The 19,408-nt window shown below is 40.9% G+C and overlaps 1 protein-coding gene across 1 annotated transcript in view; it reads left to right on the top strand.

Moving 5' to 3' along the window:
* SNX29 (sorting nexin 29) overlaps positions 1-19,408 on the top strand; it is a gene marked incomplete at its 3' end in the record, with an annotated part of 1,499,164 nt that overhangs the window by 1,096,779 nt on the left and 382,977 nt on the right. Inside the window, exons 14-15 of the mRNA XM_082261720.1 lie at positions 4,145-4,200; positions 14,282-14,363. Coding sequence (XP_082117846.1) covers positions 4,145-4,200; positions 14,282-14,363 — 138 coding nt within the window. The remainder of the gene's footprint in view (positions 1-4,144; positions 4,201-14,281; positions 14,364-19,408) is intronic.

Genomic DNA, 19,408 nt, shown 5'->3' with positions numbered 1-19,408 from the left:
AGACAAGGCCATCCGGGCCAATTCATGACTATGCGCCAAAATCTTGGCTAGTCCAGGACTAACTCGTCTAACTCCGGGGTCCGCGTGGGGCATCTGTCGGCAGCTGGGGGGAGGTTGAAGAAAACCTGCAATTTAGAACGGGACAAAGCGTCAGTGGCAGAGTTGGAGTGGCCTGGGATGTGCTCGCAGAAGAGAAAAAACTGAAAGGTGGCTGCCAACAACGTCAGCCTACGAGCTAGCCTCATAATAATCAGAGATGATGACCGGCCCTTGTTGATGATGTCGCAGGCTGCCCTATTGTCACTGAAACATTTAACGGCCATCCCTGACCAGCATCTACCCCAAGTGAAAGCCGCCGCCACTATCGGATAAATCTCAAATAAAGTCGAGGGTTAGCGGAAAGCAGGTAACGTAAGTGACTCAGCCGGCCAACAATCCCTAAACCAAGAGTTCCCATAGATAGCTGCGAACCCGGTGTTGGCGGCTGCGTCTGTCCAGAAAACAGGGGATTGGGCGGAAATAGGCGGGATGAACATAGATATACCATTCCAATGCTCTAGGAATTCCACCCACATGGGCAGGTCTGCCCTAGCTGGGGACTCCAAGTGAGCAATAACACCCTCCGGAAAACCTGGCAGTAAGCACAGTAACCGGGAAATAAAGGATCTACCCTGGGGAATGATGGACATTGCGAAGTTCAAGGACCCTATTAAAGATTGAAGATCCTTCCGCGTGAAGGTCCCCAACTCAAGGAACTTGATTACAACCTCGCAAATGCGCCTGAGCTTGTCCTCGGGAAGGCTAGATTGCATGGAGACAGAATCTAAGGTGATGCCCAGAAAGTCTAACCTGGTGACAGAACCAATTGTCATGAAGTAACCTGCAAGCACTGAAGCTACAGGCCCCCCCATTGAAATTGTTACAAATCTGAGCTTTGCCTAGGTAAACAATCGGGCGACCGAGCTTATCCCTGAGGCCACGTTGTTCTGGCTTACCAGCACCCCCCGAGACCCCAGAAGCGGAGGGCTCGGACTCCATGGGGCAAAGGTTGGCCGTGTGTGAGGTGGAGGAGCATGTAGTACAGGTGGTACTAGGCCTGCAAAGTGTCTACAAAAAAGTTCTGTATCCAGGAGGCTCCAATCTGAACGAACGTTAAACTGGGCCAAGGTTGCAGCTGCCTTAGCCGAAACTGATTTATGAAAATCGTAAAACATAAAGCCCCCATACTTGTGGCCCAGATCAACCACCTTGTGAAGATACAAATCTAATTGCTCCCGACGAGTCGGATATACCGAACATATCACATCCCTATACATACCAAATGCCAGGACAAACTCCGGGATGGTCAGCTTTTTGTTAAGCCTAGGGTCTCTGGCCTTCATCACCACGGCCAAATCCCCGTAGCTGTAAACCCTGTTCTCCACGATGTCTTGGGAGGCAATAAGTAGGGCAACCAGGTTCACATCCTTCCCATCTAGGATATCTTTGCGGAGAGCTGGGGGAACCATGTGCGCTGGGGTGATGATTGGTGAAGCAGCCGGGGAGAAGAAGGGAGAAGCTGGGGGCCTACCCTGTCCACTAACTGGAGCGGGAGCTTGTAACGGCAAAGAGGGAGGTGGAACCCCGTGGGCTTGACTGGCGTCCTCCAACTTGGTCAATCTATCGCTGATAGACTGCAGAGATGACAGAATAGTGTCCAGAGTTCCTTGTGTGTTCGTGCCACCGCTCTGAGAGCTGGTACCCAGTCCAGGATCCTCTGGGTGTGCCGAGAGGAATTTGTACAGCTCTGCCTTCCTAGCCGTGGCCGGGAAAGGGATTCCTCTGTGGCGTAAAACCGGCGACCCCTGGGGGTGCCAGCTCTAACCGGGTTGCCAGGCCTAGCTGGTGTGGATGGGGGAGAAGATCCTTCATCCAGGTTGGCTCCTTGAGACATGCTGCAGAGAAAAGAAACAAATAGAACACCAAGACATCTGATTAACAAACCGTAAAGCCCAAACACAGAACTGGCTGGCTAACTAGTGCCTGAAGGCGAAAAACTTGACTACCCCGTGACAAGTGAGGCCCTGCTAATTGCCAAGCGGCAGGTGAGAGGCTCTAGCTATGATTTGGGCGTGGGGCACGAGCCACTTGCGTGGTGGCGGGAGGTTGGCCTCTCGGTGACAATAAAGAACCAAAACGTGTGGCCGTGACAGATGAAGCCCTAACTATGAACCCCATGAGATGGGTGAAAGCGAGGCTCTAACTATGGTTTGGCCTGAGGGCGTAGAATCTCAGTGTCGAGATTGGGAAGTTGGCCTCACGGGACCGGCTATATTGGAGAGGTATAAGGCCAGCACCTAGCCCTAACAGCCAGTTCACTCACCCTGCGGGGGGGGGGGGGCTTGATAGAGGGAATCGAAAACACATAAAGAAGTAGTACACATGCAGTAGGTCAGAGCAGAAAGCAACTAGCAGCACCCATGAGGTCGTACGAAGTTGAAATGATACATAGTGTGGTAACGTAGTAGTATGGTAGTAGTGAATAGGCAGTGATGAGCGTAGCGAATGGGATTGAACAGTACCTAATGGTGATGTGCTGAAATGTGCGTTGGGTGTATGATGATTGCGTGATGGAAGGTGAACCAAGATAACCAGTACTAGCATACCGTGTGGTGACCATGGTGTACGTGGAGGACCAGTGGCAAGAAGTAGTAACGTAGTGACTGGGCCAACTAGTAACACCGGACAATACGCTGGGGTAGCGCCCGTGATGGAACTAACATAAGTGGTAGTGCCGTAGTATAGAAGTACATGGAAAGAACCTGAAAACCTGGCAGCAGTACCTGATACCGGTATTGATGGACATGAAGTAAATTCTGAATAGAACAAAGCAACAGTAAATGGGCGGTAGTACCATGGTAGCACCCTATAATAGGTACTAGCGTGCAGGAATATAGTAGACTAGTGCAAACAGTAACAGTAGGGCCCCAGTTAATCCCCCCCCCCACCAATCCACCCTTTTTTTTGGGGTATTTAGCCCTTTTACATTATATGATAAGAAGTTTAAAGTAGTCATATTGTCTTCTCCTCTTCTTCTTTCTTGACTCCCCACTTTCTTTCGTTACCAATCCTAAAAGTCAAAGTTTGAGGATTCTCTCTTACATCGGAGTGGGGAGACTCATACCAAATGAGGGCAGAAGGCGATAGACAGGGGTTATTTAGACGCCCCTAATTTTTCCCACCCCACCCTACCAACCCCTTCCTCCAATCCCTCCCACCCACTCTCAACCCCTCTCCTCCCCCTCTCCTTTCCCCCACCTCCCACGTTCTCAATGAAGGTGTTTGACCAGCTCCTGGTCCTCTAGCAAGTGTTATCCTGTTGGGGACTTCTTACTTCTTGCTTCTGTTCTTGGGGTGGTGCTCTACCTATTGCACACCTGAAGCCCACTTCCCCTACTTTTAAGGGAGAGGGTCTAGAGCTGGCCCAGCCCCGGATTTGCCGTCTTATCTTCTTTTCCTTCTTTTCCTTTTTTTTTTCTTTTTCTCTTCCCTGTCCCTCCACGGTCCTCCCCCTCCTCACTCAACTCCCCTTCAAATCTCAGGAAGATACTGCTAGTGTTTAAAGTGGAAAAAAATGAATATGAAATATGTTGTTAATAAAAAATTCTATTGTGAGAAAGGAATTTTAGAATATTGTGGATTATTTTAAGATAATATTTTTTTTTACTATTGTGTTAAGATTAATGACTGGCACCTCAAATTCTAATATGTGGTTACACAACCCAAGTACTATAGAAATGTTACCTTTTTGCAGCCCCCTATGCTATTGCTAAATTTAATATGAAAATATAACATTTTAAACACATAGGGGCAAATTTACTAAAACTAAAGCATGAAATATCTGGTGCATCTTTAAATAAAAACCAATCAGCTTTCATGTTTTATTTTCAAAGCCTAATTGAACAAGCTGAAGTTAGAAGCTGATTGTTTACCAGGTAAAGCTACACCAGATTATGAGTGCTACTATTTTAGTATATCTCCCCCATACTCCTTCTTAAATGATTAAGTCCATAGTTAGTTTATTCTTGTTACTTTGCATTATAGAAACATTTTGCATTCATGTCAGATATGTAGTAGAGTGAAATAGACCCTTTTTTTTTTTCAGATCCCTGGAGATTCCAGTCAAACATCAGAAGATCAGAGTTTGTCAGACTTTGAAGTGTAAGTTTTCAGTGATTGGCTTTAAAGCCATCAAAACCTTTTTGTATTTGTGACTCCATAAAGACTTACAGTAGGTCATAAATTTACATAGTATATCTAACTGTATTTATGGTTAATTCACAATACAAATATAGTGTTGCTTATTACAGTCATGAGGCTTTGTTGTAGTCTGTTTAAAAATAAAAAGTATTTATATTAAAGAATACAACTTCAAATCCACAATTCTAGCTAAACATAACCATGCAACTCCTATTTTTGGTTCAGCCTTATTTTATCATATGGATGAGTTCTGGTGCTACCATGGGTTGAAAACCTAGACAATCTGAGGTTCCCCATCCCAGTGAACGAATGCAGGAGTTTATCAGGCTGAATTATTTGTAACAATAAGGCAGTTCATGGCCTTTAAACTTAGGTCACCAAGGCTTAGAAGGGTTGATCAAGGAAACTTTGCTATGTTCTGAAAACTTCACTATTAGGGGGGCTGTTTGGGGATAGCCTAAAGTTCTTAAAGGGAGAGTTTATTGTTATACAGTGCTGCTGTATAATGTAAAACATTATTGTGGATAGCAGTGTGGGGGCTACATATTCTTTTGTAAACCCATGTGTTCACAGTTCAGAGACCCAACAGTCCCTTTAATGATTACATGTTTATGTGAGCTAGCAACAACTGTAGTTGATGTTTAGCTGCTGGAAACCCCCTTACTGTCTTTTTTTTTTTTTTTTTTGCTTTTTTTGATGAAGTATAGTGTTTTATGGCTTAGTTTTTATATGGGGAGGAATACTTTTTTTACATTTTCTTTTGTTATATTTCAGGGTCTGCAGCATACACATTTAGCTAAAATAGGAATAGGTGCCCTCTGTTTGTAACACCTTACTGCATACGTATGTAGTAGATTGTGTACCAGATCACCATTATTTGTTTCCTTCTATTGCCAAACCTGCCATTAATGTAAAGCAATTCCCTTTATAGAAATTTTGGACAGGCCTATAGTAACAGGTAGTAGGGATTCAAGCAGGTTCTGCAAGACGCAGCGGGGGTTGGCCTGCATCATCAAAAGGCAGGGCACCTCTGGCTATATCTCAGAGTTGCTGTACTTTAAAGCCCCAGCACATGGAGGTAGTTGGGTGGCTGACAAAGATTTCCACTTCTTTCTCCTCTCCGGCACAGAATAGATCAAGAGAAGGTGGATGCCACTAAAGTGGAGGAAAATTCTGAGGAAGGGAGAGAATAGCAGCAAGGAACAATTTTGTCCAGGGTAAGGGGCAAGGGCAGCTGGCAGAGGACTGGAGGGAGCAACTGGAAGGAGCAGCTATCTTGGAGGTACTACCCCACAGGTATAGGCCACTAATATATCCAAGTGTAGTCCACAGAGCTCTGTAGTGTGGGCCTTTTTAACACACCATTGTGGTCATCAGCCTCTGTTTGATGCGAGACAGCCTGGGAAAAAGTACCAGTCATTTGGTTATGACACGTTTGGGGATAAACATTATTCTGCACCACAAAGTTTAGTGGGAGCAAAGTCTCAGTTAGACCAATTGGCAGTAAAAGGCCCTCACTCCTCTTCTGAGTTAGTCACTTTCCACACCACCCCTAAAATTCTCTTACTGCATCTGCTATAACATCTGTGGCCTCTAGTGACAAGAACATGTAATCCTCCTCAGCCTTGATGACCTAATACCTGGTGATGTTTGCACGCTGCACTCCCATTGCTAAATTATAAATTCCCAGGTTGCTCACCTCTTGATAGGACAGCTTGGTTAACCACTTCAGTTCTGGAAGGTTTCCCCCCTTTATGACCAGGCCATTTTTTGCAATGCGGCACTACGTTATTTTAACAATTGCGCAGTTGTGCAACACTGCATCCAATTAAAATTGATGTCCTATTTTTCTCACAAACAGAGCTTTTTTTTTGGTGGTATTTGATCGCCTCTGCGGTTTTTATTTTTTTCGCTATAAACAAAAAAAGACTGACCATTTTGATAAAAAAAAGCTATATTTTTTACTTTCTGCTATATAACATATCCAATAAAAAAGATGTAAAAAATCGAATTTCTTCATCAATTTAGGTCAATATGTATCTGCTGCATATTTTGGTAAAAAAAAAAAAAAAAATCCCAAATATCTTTATTGGTTTCTGCAAAATTTGTAGCGTTCCACAAACTATGGAATATATTGATGGAATTTTTGTTTATTTTTTATTTTACTAGTAATGACGGTGATCAACGACTTTTATAACTGGACTGCGATATTGGGGCAGACAAATCTGACACTAACTGACACTTTTTTGGGAACGAGTGACACTAATACAGTGTTCAGTGCTAAAAATAAGCACTGCCACTGTTCTAATGACACTAGCTGTGAAGGGGCTAACATCATGAGCGCACAAAAGGTTAACTATGTGCCTAGCCTGCTAGAGTTAGCAACCAGAATTAAATTGTTAGGTCCTAATTTACACCAATCTCTCCCTATAAAATTTGACAGCTTTCATGATCCTTTTCCTGCAACAGTTTCCAATAAACTGGAACTATGACACTATGGCTACCCCTTTCATAGTGGGGGTCTGGCACATAACAAAGCCCCCATTATTAGCTCTTTTAAGCCAGCTGACCTAAGTTTAAAGACCCTTGCAGTGCATTATTCCTACAGAAAATTTGGGTGCACAAAGTCCTGCAAAAAGACTGGGTAATTTTCCTGGACCCTAATCTCATGCCTAATCCTACCTTGGGAATTGAAGCATGTGGCCTATTCCTGTGATCCAGCATAGTAAAGGTGCCACTAAATGTTTTAAGTGTATAGCCCAGCACTCCTAGAGTTTACAAACTTAATAAATACTAAACTATGTGTCTAAAGTGTCTACGAACAATTATTATCACAAGTGATGCATTCGATTTGCAACAATCATAATCTGCTATAATTTCTAGGTCTATATAATTCTAGGCATGTCTTGTGCTGCTATCTCATCTTTTATGTTATCTGAGAGACCACGATAAAAAGCAGCCATGAGGGCCTCATTGGTCGAAGCAACCTCTGCTGCCAGGGTACTAAATTTAATGGTGTAATTGGCAACAGTTCATGTACTCTGTTTGATGGACATGAGGCTCTTGGCTCAGAAGTGGAGCGAGCAGGAATGTTAAATACCCTTTTAAAGGAAATCACAAACTCAGAGTAACCCAGGACAATGGGTTTCTGCATCCCCCATAGGGGGGTTTGCCAAGGCTCTATCAGAAAACAAAGAAAAAATAAAGCCTACTTTTCTTCTGTCCACGAAGAACGCCTGGGGCAGCATCCCAAAGTATATCCCAACCTGGTTGAGAAACCCTCTGCATTGAACTAGATTGCCCCAAAACACTAGGGAAGCGTGATGGTGTGACGGTGGTGGGTATCAGACCCCTGGCCTTCTCATCCAACTCGTGACCAAGGACCAGGCAATCTCACACCCTGCCATCACTTGCGTAACAATGGCACTCTCAGCCGCACACCACAATCTAGATGGCAGAAGACTGAGAGCGATTGTCACTGGGCTAATTAAACAATTAACCCTTTCTCTGCCCGCTCGTAATTTTAGAAATACCAATTATGATTTTAGAATAATCATCTGTAACCGCAGACAGGAGTGTCCAGAGGATTTTATTCTAGACAGTAGCGCTCTTCAAGAGACAGCTTCTTTGGGTAGCTTGGCATTAAGAGCTTAGTGACAAGATTAACACTTTTCAAAATAAGGTTTAATGAAAAGGTTAAAGTTGGTGCAAATAAAAATATTTACAGAAAAATGGGTTACAAAGAAATAGAGACACAATTCAGCAATGTAGAAAAATCAGATAAAGAATTAGAAATGAAAATACTTGCAGCCAATGTCCTTGTATAATCAGAGTTCCAGAAGCTGAGCATGTGTGATCAGTTCTTCCCTTGAGCGATGTTACTGCTTGATGTTAAAATGAGAACTGAGAAACTCATCAGCTTCTCTCTTTTTCTCTGACCCTCAGGGGGTGTCACCAGAGGTCCTTGACCAATAAACACTGGGGCCATGGGCGGCCCTGAGGCTCAGCAAAATGCCAAGACACCTCCCGTTTAGACAGATTTATAACAGAATTCATATCTTCCAATGTCTACCAGTTGCCTTCTTGAAACTGATATCTTCTTGTGCAGTATTGAATTCTATTTTCATAGACACCAAACACAGGTTACCTCCTAATAACCTCTGACCCGTAAGGCATCTGACAGCTAGCTTGTCTTCCATAGAAGCGAACATGATCTTGTATGATCTTAATTTGATTGGTATTTTATTTCTCATCCAAATATATACTTTCTAGAGACATATCTTGGCTCTGTTTGCAATTATGAATTTGTGGGTGAATGTATTACAGTTCTAATGGCCAGCTGGGCAGTGTGGTATTTACGACCCAGCCTGGTCAGTCTTAATGGCTTGCTCGTTTATGGCTTTACAACCTGGCCTGTCCTGCCATCTGCCAGGATGTGCTTGAGATAAGGCGTTCTTTTGAAGCTCTGCATACTAATGTTAATTAGGATAAGTTGGGGGCTGGTGAATGAGTGGCTTTTTGGTTTACCTGTGATGGCTGCTCTCTGAGACAAGATGGTTGCTTGACAAAATGGTGTCCCAGTGCACTATACCATTACAGATGGAACCAGACATACATCTTATAGAGGTAATATTCGAGGCGGGTACCTGCACAGAGACTAGAACAGCAACAGTGACAGCCTGAAATACTGGTTGTACCAGAACAGCTACAGTGGGAGGATCCAGGCGAGCAGTACGAATCAGGAGTGTCTGTAACACTATGGCAAACTGATCAATGCAGCGGTCCTGCTCATTCAATCTGGAAAAAATATTACCACTAGGTGGATTGCTTGCATCTTCCAAATTCATGGCCTTCACCTACTGTCAGGAACCATGAATCAGACTGAGACAGAAAATGTAGTAAATTTACACCTTTAATGTAATGGTAAAAAATGGTACAGAGCAATAAATGTAGTCAAAACATAAGCCAGGGGTCAGAAGCCAAAATGGGAAGTGATCAGGAAACCAGAAATAAGCATAGTCGGAGGCAGAGGAACAGGATCAGGATTCAGAAGGGACGTCAGCTGGGCAAAGTCTTTCACAGGAACACAGCAGAGAAACTCCAGATATGTTAAAAAGGTGACATGAATCATGGGTCCAACACGAGAGATGTCAGTTGAAACAAAGGAGGTAAATCATCACAGAATATTGCAAAAGATGTTGGTTGCTCCCAGTTAGCTGTGTCTTGACCAAATCAAAATCAAATTAAAAGGTTGTTAAAGGAAAGTGTACTGGTAGACCAAGGAAGACATCAAAGTGTCAAGATGGAAAACTTAAAGCAATATGCCTTGAAAACAGAAAATGCTCAGCAAAACAAATGAGTAACAAATGGTCAGAAACTGGAGTCAATGTCTGTGGCTGAACTGTAAGGAAATATGATTTACATACAGAAAAGCCAAACCAAAACCATCATTAACACCTAAACAGAAAAAAAACAAGGTTACAGTGGGCTAAAGAAAAGCAATCATGGACTGTGGAAGACTGTATGAAAGTGATATTCAGTGATGAATCACAAATATGCATTGGGCAGGGTGATGATGCTGGAAAAGTATGAAGATGAAATATATGGTGGAAATGAAAGAAAATGGTTCATGACAAGGCTCCAGCCTTCAAAGCTCATCTGGCAACTGCAAAAAGAGAAAGTTGGAGTTGGATTGATGAAGAATCTTGTTCGATAGTTAAATCATGCCTCAGAGAATTCAAGCTGTGATAAAAGTCAGAGGTGGGGAAACAATTTACTAGTGGTGTACTATAGTGTTTTTTTTCTTCTCATGATTGCATAATATTTTCCACAGAATGAAGTGGTTCCATATTTTTCCCTCTGCTTTAGTAGCAATTGACTACAGTTTTCTTTCTTTTTTTTTTTTTTTTTCTTTTTTTAAGCGTTTCTTAAAGCCAGAAGGTTGAAATGTTAAATTAAATTATTTTTGAGGCATGTCTGTAATTATTTTTTTTCTACACAAATAAACAATTGCATGAATATTTTCCAAGAGTGGTGATTCCATACTTTCTGCTAGGGTTTGTACAAGCATGCCCTTCCTGACACATGTCTTGTGTTCTCCTCACACATTGCAACCTTACCAAGCTGCTTGCATTCTGTCCAGCCACTGAACAATATTTGTGGCTGTTGTCTCTAAAATAGTAACCCCCTAAAGTTGTTTTTTAAGATAAAACCTGCCTTATTTATTTTTTATTTTTTTGGCATTGCCATGGTGCTTACAAACTGTTTGGCCACTTTACAATATTTGTGGTATTACACTCCAATGTTAAGTTAAGCCAATGTTTATTTTAAGGTAAATCCTGCTCCGTTCTTTCCCTCTTTAGGTGTAATCTTACCAAGCTGCATAAATATGGCCCACCCACTGATCAATGTTTCAGTTCACAAATATCAGTTCTGTGTTTGTATGACATCCAGCCACAGCTCTTAGCCCTACTCCTGAGTTACCAGAACACAATACTAGTACTTAAACAGTTGTGGTTTTAGTTAAATACAAATCAGATTTTGTACTCGCCAGAAGAATTAGAACCTATTTTCTGAAGGTTTATAAATGATTGTGTTACAGTTACCTGATCATCAGCTATTGCTCTGTGTTGTTTTTTCCCCTCCTAGACCTTTTGTCTCTCTCAAGCTCCACAAGAGCACAGCTAAAAAGCATTTTTTAATTAAATTGTTGTTTAGACAGCACTATAGCTCTGATGGATTCAAACATGTCAGGTATGCTAAAGCTAGCATTTTTTCGTTGTTTTACATAAATTCAAGTTATGTAATGCTGATTTTATTCTTGTTTTTAACTCTGTGACTGTGTATCAAATTCCTGCACGATATACTGAAGTTGAAGTGGAAATCAGAATTCACCTGGGACTTTCCACTCCTCTATCAGTAAGTGTTTAGCTGTCCTTTTGAGATAGATCAGTGTTTCTCAAACTTTCTTTGTCACCAAAAAGATCTAAATATTTTCACAGCACACCTGAAAAGATTTAACAATTGTTGTGAAAAACGTATTTATTTTTACATATCAATTTTATTTTAAATTTAATGTGAAGGATTTGCCTGCTTTTGAGAGCAAATCAGATTGAAGCAAGGCTCCAAAATCGACAAACAAGCATGCATTTCATTGTCGATTTTAAAAAGTCTCTCTCGCTCTTTCAATTTTCAGTCCATGCTGAAAATCCAAACTTACAAAACCACAAAGACACAAATGGCAGAATTACTTTGATTGCTTTTGAACTGATTGCAGGATATGACTTGTTGAATGAGACCCAAAAGTCATCCAGGCTATTTTTGGGAAATGCTGACTGGAAAAAATTGTTTTTTAAATCAATGAGCTGTTATTTTTCAGTTTAAGATTTGTAGTTTCTTTGTTTCCGAATGGATTGATCACCTATCCATAATTATTGCTTGCATGTGACGGGAAGTAATGCTGCAGTGCCGATTGTAGATCTGTGTGTGTCCAGATTTAGAGCAAACGCGTTCTCCTGAGATCTTGCTCAAGTCTCTCATTACGAAAGGAACCAATGAATGACAGACTAACAGAGATTGCGTTTTTATTTATGCTACTTTTTTAACTTTTGCGACATTGATTTAATATCAAATTTTTCAATATATTCAAGGTTTCAAAACGCTAGCAATTTCAAATATTTTTCAAAACTCCCACAGAACACCTGCAAATCTCACATGCCCTGTCACAAAATTTGAGAATCACTGAGATAGAAGGAGAATGAACAACACAGGGCAATTTCTGTCATTACTTACGATTAACTCAAGAATTGATGACCAGGAGGCTGTAACATAAACATTTATAGACCTTCAGAAATGCGAGTCTAACACTTTGGGTGCTGCATCTAATTGGTATTTGTGTGTAACTGAAATTACAGCTCTTTGAACACTACTACTGAACAATATTTGTGGCTACTGTCTCTCAAATATTACACTCTAATGTTTATTTCAAAATACATCCTGTCCTGTCCCTACCTCTTACTTTGTAATACTTTCAAGGTACTTAATGATGCAATCTAATGTTTTTTTCAAGATAAAACTTGCCTCCTTTCCACCACCCCTATTGTGGCCTAACAAAGCTTCTTACATAATGTCTATCCACTGTACAATATTTGTGACTATTGTTTCTCAGATGATACACTCTAATGTTTATTTCTAGATAAAACCTGCCTCGTCTTTTCTGCTTGCATACTGTCCAGCCACTGAACAATATTTGTGGCTAATGGTGGACTATACATTTTTTTTCAAGATAAAACAGTTTTTTGATTTACTGCCTATGTAAGTGTTTGTGCCTTATCTAAGATGTCCAGATACAACTTTAGTATAATAGAAGTCAAGGGGACAATTCAAAAAGTATCCAGCTCTTTTCAGGGGTCCGAAAACACCCCCTTCATCAGGGCTTGATTGAAAACATTGTGAGCTAGACCTTTAGCCAGTTCACACTAGAGCAACTTCTGATGCTACTTCTATACACGTTGCACCCTCCAGGACCCCCAGCCATACAACATGCATCCTCCAGAATCCCTCACCATACATTGTACAGCAGCTAAGCAACACTCCAGGTTCCAACTTCTTAACAATTAGCTATTTACTGGTTGTTAAGGAAGCCGGCGGCTGTTGCTTCCTTAACAACCAGCTAGTTTACTAAATACCCTTTGGATATATCACCTCTTATTTAACCACTTTTACCCACGCTATAGCCAAGATGGCTTTAGTTGGCTACAGCATGGGCCTCTAGTTCTGGCAGGACATCCATGCATTAGGCGTGCTCTGTGACAGCTATGTGCTTTGGACACAGCGGATGACACATCAGAGTAAAGGGCCAATCACAGCAGCCCTTTACCATGTCATCAACTGTGTCCAATCAAAACTGTCACAGATAGACTTTGCCGGTTAAAAGCTGTTATAGGCTTTCCATTCCTCACACAGGAACAGCATGTGAGGTAAGGAGAGTCAATCTGTGAATACAACATTTACACTGATAATCAGTGCCCTGATTATCAATGCAGATTAATAATGCCCATCAGTGCAGCCTTGTCTGTGCCTCCTCATCAGTGTCCATCCAGCGTACACGAGTGAAGAAGAAAAATTGCTTATTTGCAAAATTTTACAACAGAAAAGAAGAAAAACCTTTTTAATAAACATTTTTGGTCTTTTTAGCAAAAAATAAAAACCCCAGTGCTGATTAAATACCACCAAAAGAAAGCTCTATCTGTCTCAAAAAAAAATATAAATCTTTCATTCGGGTACTGTTGCATGACTGAGCAATTGTCATTCAAAATGTGACAGTGCTGAAAGCCTGGACAGGAAGGGGGTGAAAGTGCCCAGTATTAAATTGGTTAATGTTTTTGTTCACTATTTTTTTTTTTTTTTATGAATTTACTTTTACACAGGTTTATGCTGTATTTACCTTATTTTTTTGTGGTAAGTACCACATAAACCTGTAGTGAATTGACCTTTTTCATATGGTGAATTAACCCCAGGTTGGTTTGTATCCTCAGTGTCGGTTCACATTTATGCGATCACAGAGATTGCATGTAATTCAGAGCACACTGCTCCTAAAATTACATGCGATGTCTGTGTGGTGCAAATTCAGCCATACAGTTTGTATGGCTGAGTTCGCACCACAATACCACTTAACATGCACAGGACCCTTTTTTTGGTCCGCAGCAGAATCGGATCGCATGGTGGTACACACTAGTGCGATCCGATTCTGTGCAAACTCTCAGATTGCACTACGATCTGATCTGGGGGTGTCGTTAACTTTGAATTTGCACCCCCAGCATATCGCATATGGCAGTGTGAACTGCCTGTGCTGCGGGTGCGATGCAGGAACACGCTGTATATTCACAGTGTTACCGCATTGCATAAAGGTGTACCGGCACTCATAGTACTTCAGTATTTGTATACATTTTTGTTTGCAGTTACTTACTGTAAACAATATTATGGTATAGATTTTCCATCATTATAATTGTCAGTAACATGGATATTTGCATTTGTATTACAGATCACACCGTGCCCTTGTAAATGTTTGGATACCCTCAGCTTTTCTGAGAGGTAAATCTACCCATGCCTTTCATGTTTATCAGGTAAGAGCTTTCCCAGAAAAAAGTAATGTAAGAGGTCATCTATAGGGACTCATGGCTAACTTTAATCTGCAGCCTAGGTGATTTAGAACCTATGGCATTCTATTTTGTTACTGAATTAAAGCACTATTAAATCCAAAACAAAAAATGTAATACTGTATATTGCAATTTACCAATTGTTAGATGTGGTGGCTGCATCCGTTTTCTTTTATTTGGCTTTTTTCCTTCTGTTTGTACCTAGTGATCTGGCCAGTAATACACTTCTTGTATTGGTGATCGACCATATTGCTGGAATGAGTATAAAGTATTGGGTGTTGCAGCTACCTCCATCTGGGAAATAGAACATGCGCAGTAACTGTAGATATTTGCCAGCACACCACGGGTATTCAGATTAAGTGCAAATTATTTTTATTGGAGAGTGATCAAATCAAGAGCAAAACTTGTTCATTCCCCAACTGACTCCATGGTTAGGAGTCATGGTTTCTTGCTCCTGTTCTTTACAGGAGCCCGTCCGTCAGTACTATCCTGGTACTTGACACTCACAAGTTTTGTATAACTGAGGTTGTTTACTTATCTCCAAATCCATCAGCCCTTGTTTCCTTTGATATGTCGGTTGCTATACACGTCCGGGAGGGGTTTGACTCCACCTTTCTAGTCCAGTTGACCATGTTCATCCTCCAACTAATGTAACCTTTTTGACGAAACTATGTTTATGATGTTGTTGTCAGATTGTACTCTCATTTTTTTTTTTTTTTTTTTTCCTGATGTGCCTTAACTCTTTAATTCTGCAACCTCTTCTTAAATAAAGAATTTTAAAAAAAATCAAGAGCAAAAAAGAGTGCCACGATTCTGAGCCGCTCAGGGTTCCTTTGTCATTCCTGATGAAAGGTTACTGGCCTGCTCCGAAACTTGGCACTCTTTTTGGCTCTTGATGTGATCACTCTCCAAAAAAAATCATTTGCACTTAATCTGAATTTGAATAAAAACTGTTTGGACTTAATCAGAAGTTCCATGGTGTGCTGGCAAATATATGCAGTTCTTGTATTAATGAGACACAACAACTCTGAATAAATGAGTACAGGAGGACAACAGACAACACCATTGTCAATCTGAGGGGAGGGAAGTGTTTAATATATCAGCAGATTTAAATACTCTAAATAATTGAAGCCAAACTCCAGCTAAAACTGTATAATTAATTACAGCAAACAGCTTTTTTCTTTCCTTTGGGGATAAGGGTTTTACATGAATAAATAAATACTGATCATTTTAACCACCCCTGTGGTAAATGGTTTGTCTCATCCATGTAAATGGATACATTCTGCTGGAGAGCTTGGGCTTGTGGAAACAAAAGACTTACTGGCTGGATTACCAGATGAAAATAGAAGAAAAAAATCCTAAAAAAGAAAATGATTGCAGCCATCACACCTAAGAATTGGTAAGCTGCAATATAATCCATTTTTGCTTTTGGGTTAAATACTGCTTTAATTTTCCTAATGGTATATCTTTCGAATAAAACAAATTATAATTTATCTTTTTCCTGAGATGTAAATTTGCTGTAATCTATTATGGATCTTCACCTAACAAGCAGAAATGTTTCTGGGTCCCAGGACTTTGGAAAGGACTTTTTGAAAGGGTTGTTGTGGTTCATGGCCTTGGAACACACCTTATGCTAGAAGAACCTATATTTGTTCATATAAAGCACTCACAACAAGATTTTATTAAATGCAAAACCCTTTCACTACATATAAATAAATGATATATACAGTGTCTTGCGAAAGTATTCGGCCCCCTTGAACTTTGCGAACTTTTGCCACATTTCAGGCTTCAAACATAAAGATATAAAACTGTAATTTTTTGTAAAGAATCAACAACAAGTGGGACACAATCACGAAGTGGAACGGAATTTATTGCATATTTCAAACTTTGTTAACAAATAAAAAACTGAAAAATTGGGCGTGCAAAATTATTCAGCCCCTTTACTTTCAGTGCAGCAAACTCTCTCCAGAAGTTCAGTGAGGATCTCTGAATGATCCAATGTTGACCTAAATGACTAATGATGATAAATAGAATCCACCTGTGTGTAATCAAGTCTCCGTATAAATGCACCTGCACTGTGATAGTCTCAGAGGTCCGTTTAAAGCGCAGAGAGCATCATGAAGAACAAAGAACACACCAGGCAGGGCCGAGATACTGTTGTGGAGAAGTTTAAAGCCGGATTTGGATACAAAAAGATTTCCCAAGCTTTAAACATCCCAAGGAGCACTATGCAAGCGATAATATTGAAATGGAAGGAGTATAAGACCACTGCAAATCTACGAGGACCTGGCCATCCCTCTAAACTTTCAGCTCATACAAGGAGAAGACTGATCAGAGATGCAGCCAAGAGGCACATGATCACTCTGGATGAACTGAAGAGATCTACAGCTGAGGTGGGAGACTCTGTCCATAGGACAACAATCAGTCGTATACTGCACAAATCTGGCCTTTATGGAAGAGTGACAAGAAGAAAGCCATTTCTTAAAGATATCCATAAAAAGTGTTGTTTAAAGTTTGCACAAGCCACCTGGGAGACTCACCAAACATGTAGAAGAAGGTGCTCTGGTCAGATGAAACCAAAATTGAACTTTTTGGCAACAATGCAAAACGTTATGTTTAGCGTAAAAGCAACACAGCTCATCACCCTGAACACACCATCCCCACTGTCAAACATGGTGGTGGCAGCATCATGGTTTGGGCCTGCTTTTCTTCAGCAGGGACAGGGAAGATGGTTAAAATTGATAGGCAGATGGATGGAGCCAAATACAGGACCATTCTGGAAGAAAACCTGATGGAGTGTGCAAAAGACCTGAGACTGGGACGGAGATTTGTCTTTCAACAAGACAATGATCCAAAACATAAAGCAAAATCTACAATGGAATGGTTCACAAATAAACATATCTAGGTGTTAGAATGGCCAAGTCAAAGTCCAGACCTGAATCCAATCGAGAATCTGTGGAAAGAACTGAAAACTGCTGTTCACAAACGCTCTTCATCCAACCTCACTGAGCTCGAGCTGTTTTGCAAGGAGGAATGGGCAAAAATTTCAGTCTCTCGATGTGCAAAACTGATAGAGACATACCCCAAGCGACTTACAGCTGTAATCGCAGCAAAAGGTGGCGCTACAAAGTATTAACTTAAGGGGGGCTGAATCATTTTGCACGCCCAATTTTTCAGCTTTTTATTTGTTAACCTTCCTAGCGGTATTCCCGAGTGTGACTCGGGGTAAGATTTTAGTGCCAAAAGCGGTAACCCCGAGTCACACTCGGGGTAGCGCTAAGAAGATCGCTGGATGCTGGAGGAGGTTTTACTTACCTTTTCTCCGGGATCCAGCGAAGACTGCGAGCGGTGTGCGGCGGCGGAGCTCTCTCCCGATCGTCTGCGAGCCCCGGCTTCCGTCTCCGGTGACGTGACGTCCGCCGGGGGGTGGAACCGGCGGCAAATTCGAATGTAAAATGCACCAAACACACTGATACAGTTCAAAATAAAATAAAATCACATTACATTGCCCCCCAGTGCCCTTTCCTGCAGTTTTACTGTACTTTTTATGTAAATATATGTGTATATATATATATATATACATATACACGTGTATATATATATATATACACACGTAATTCTTGTGAATGAGCAGCCCAAACCAACTGTATACATTATATATATATATATATATATATATATATACGTATATATATATATATATATATATAATATATGTATACATACATATATATATATATATATATATATATATATATATATATATATATATATATATAATATGTATAATAAATGTATACAGTTGGTTTGGGCTGCTCATTCACAAGAATTACATGCTTTCAGCACCTAAAATAATGGTACCGCTTTCAGCACCTAAAATCCAAAAGAATCATACCGCCAGGGAGGTTAAAAAAGATTGAAATATCCAATAAATTTCATTCCACTTCATGATTGTGTCCCACTTGTTGTTGATTCTTCATAAAAAAATTACAGTTTTATATCTTTATGTCTGAAGCCTGAAATGTGGCAAAAGGTCGCAAAGTTCAAGGGGGCCGAATACTTTCGCAAAGCACTGTGTATATATATATATATATATATATATATATATATATACACAAGAAATAAAGCAATACATGTATCATAGTGATAGAACCACAGAATAATTTTGCTTATAAAATGAATAGTGCAAAATCATATCTACACTATATTTTCAAAAGTATTGGGATGCTTGCCTTTACACATACATTAACTTTAATGGCATCCCAGTCTTAGTCCATAGGGTTCAATATTGAGTTGACCCTCCCTTTTGAGCTATAACAACTTCAACTCTTCTGGGAAGGCTATCCACAAGGTTTAGGAGTGTGTTGTGACGTGAGTCACTTTGGTTGGGGGGCTTGTGGAACCCAGATTGCTTTAGGGAGGTTGGGAGACTCCTCGTCCAGTTTCCCCAGTCCTTCCTATGTATAAGTCACCCTGTGTCTATTAGGGGCACAGGGTGACCAAGAACCCCAGTCAGGTCTGCTCTGCACTAATCAGACTCTTGCTAGTGGGGTGGGGTTTGTTGTTGTTGAATACCTGCATTCAATTATTCCATTGTTCCTGTCTGCCTTGAGTAAGCTTATTATGGGATGTTTTTGTTTGTGTGGCTAAGGGGGAGGGGTTGTCAGATTGTATATCTATGTGTGCATGTTTTTGAATCTCGGCATCCTAAACAGTTTGATTCTGGTTTCACTCCAAAACTTGTACTGTCTAGTTCTTGGGGTAACTATAGCTAGATTCACGGATCCTGTGTTCCAGACCTTAGGAAGCAGGTTACTGGCGGAGATACCCAGTCGCGGTGTCCGGAATTCCGTCACATGTGTCTATGGGAATGTTTGACCAATCTTTTAGAAGTGTATTTGTGAGGCCAGGTACTGATGTTGGATGAGTTGGATGCTGTCTCGCAGTCTCTGCTCTAATTCATCTCAAAGGTGTTCTATTGGGTTGAGGTAAGGACTCTGTGCAGGCCAATC

The sequence above is a fragment of the Pelophylax lessonae genome, assembly GCF_965119305.1.
Source record: "Pelophylax lessonae genome assembly, chromosome: 6".
Lineage (NCBI taxonomy): Eukaryota > Metazoa > Chordata > Amphibia > Anura > Ranidae > Pelophylax > Pelophylax lessonae.
This window is presented reverse-complemented; position numbering and strand designations above follow the sequence as displayed.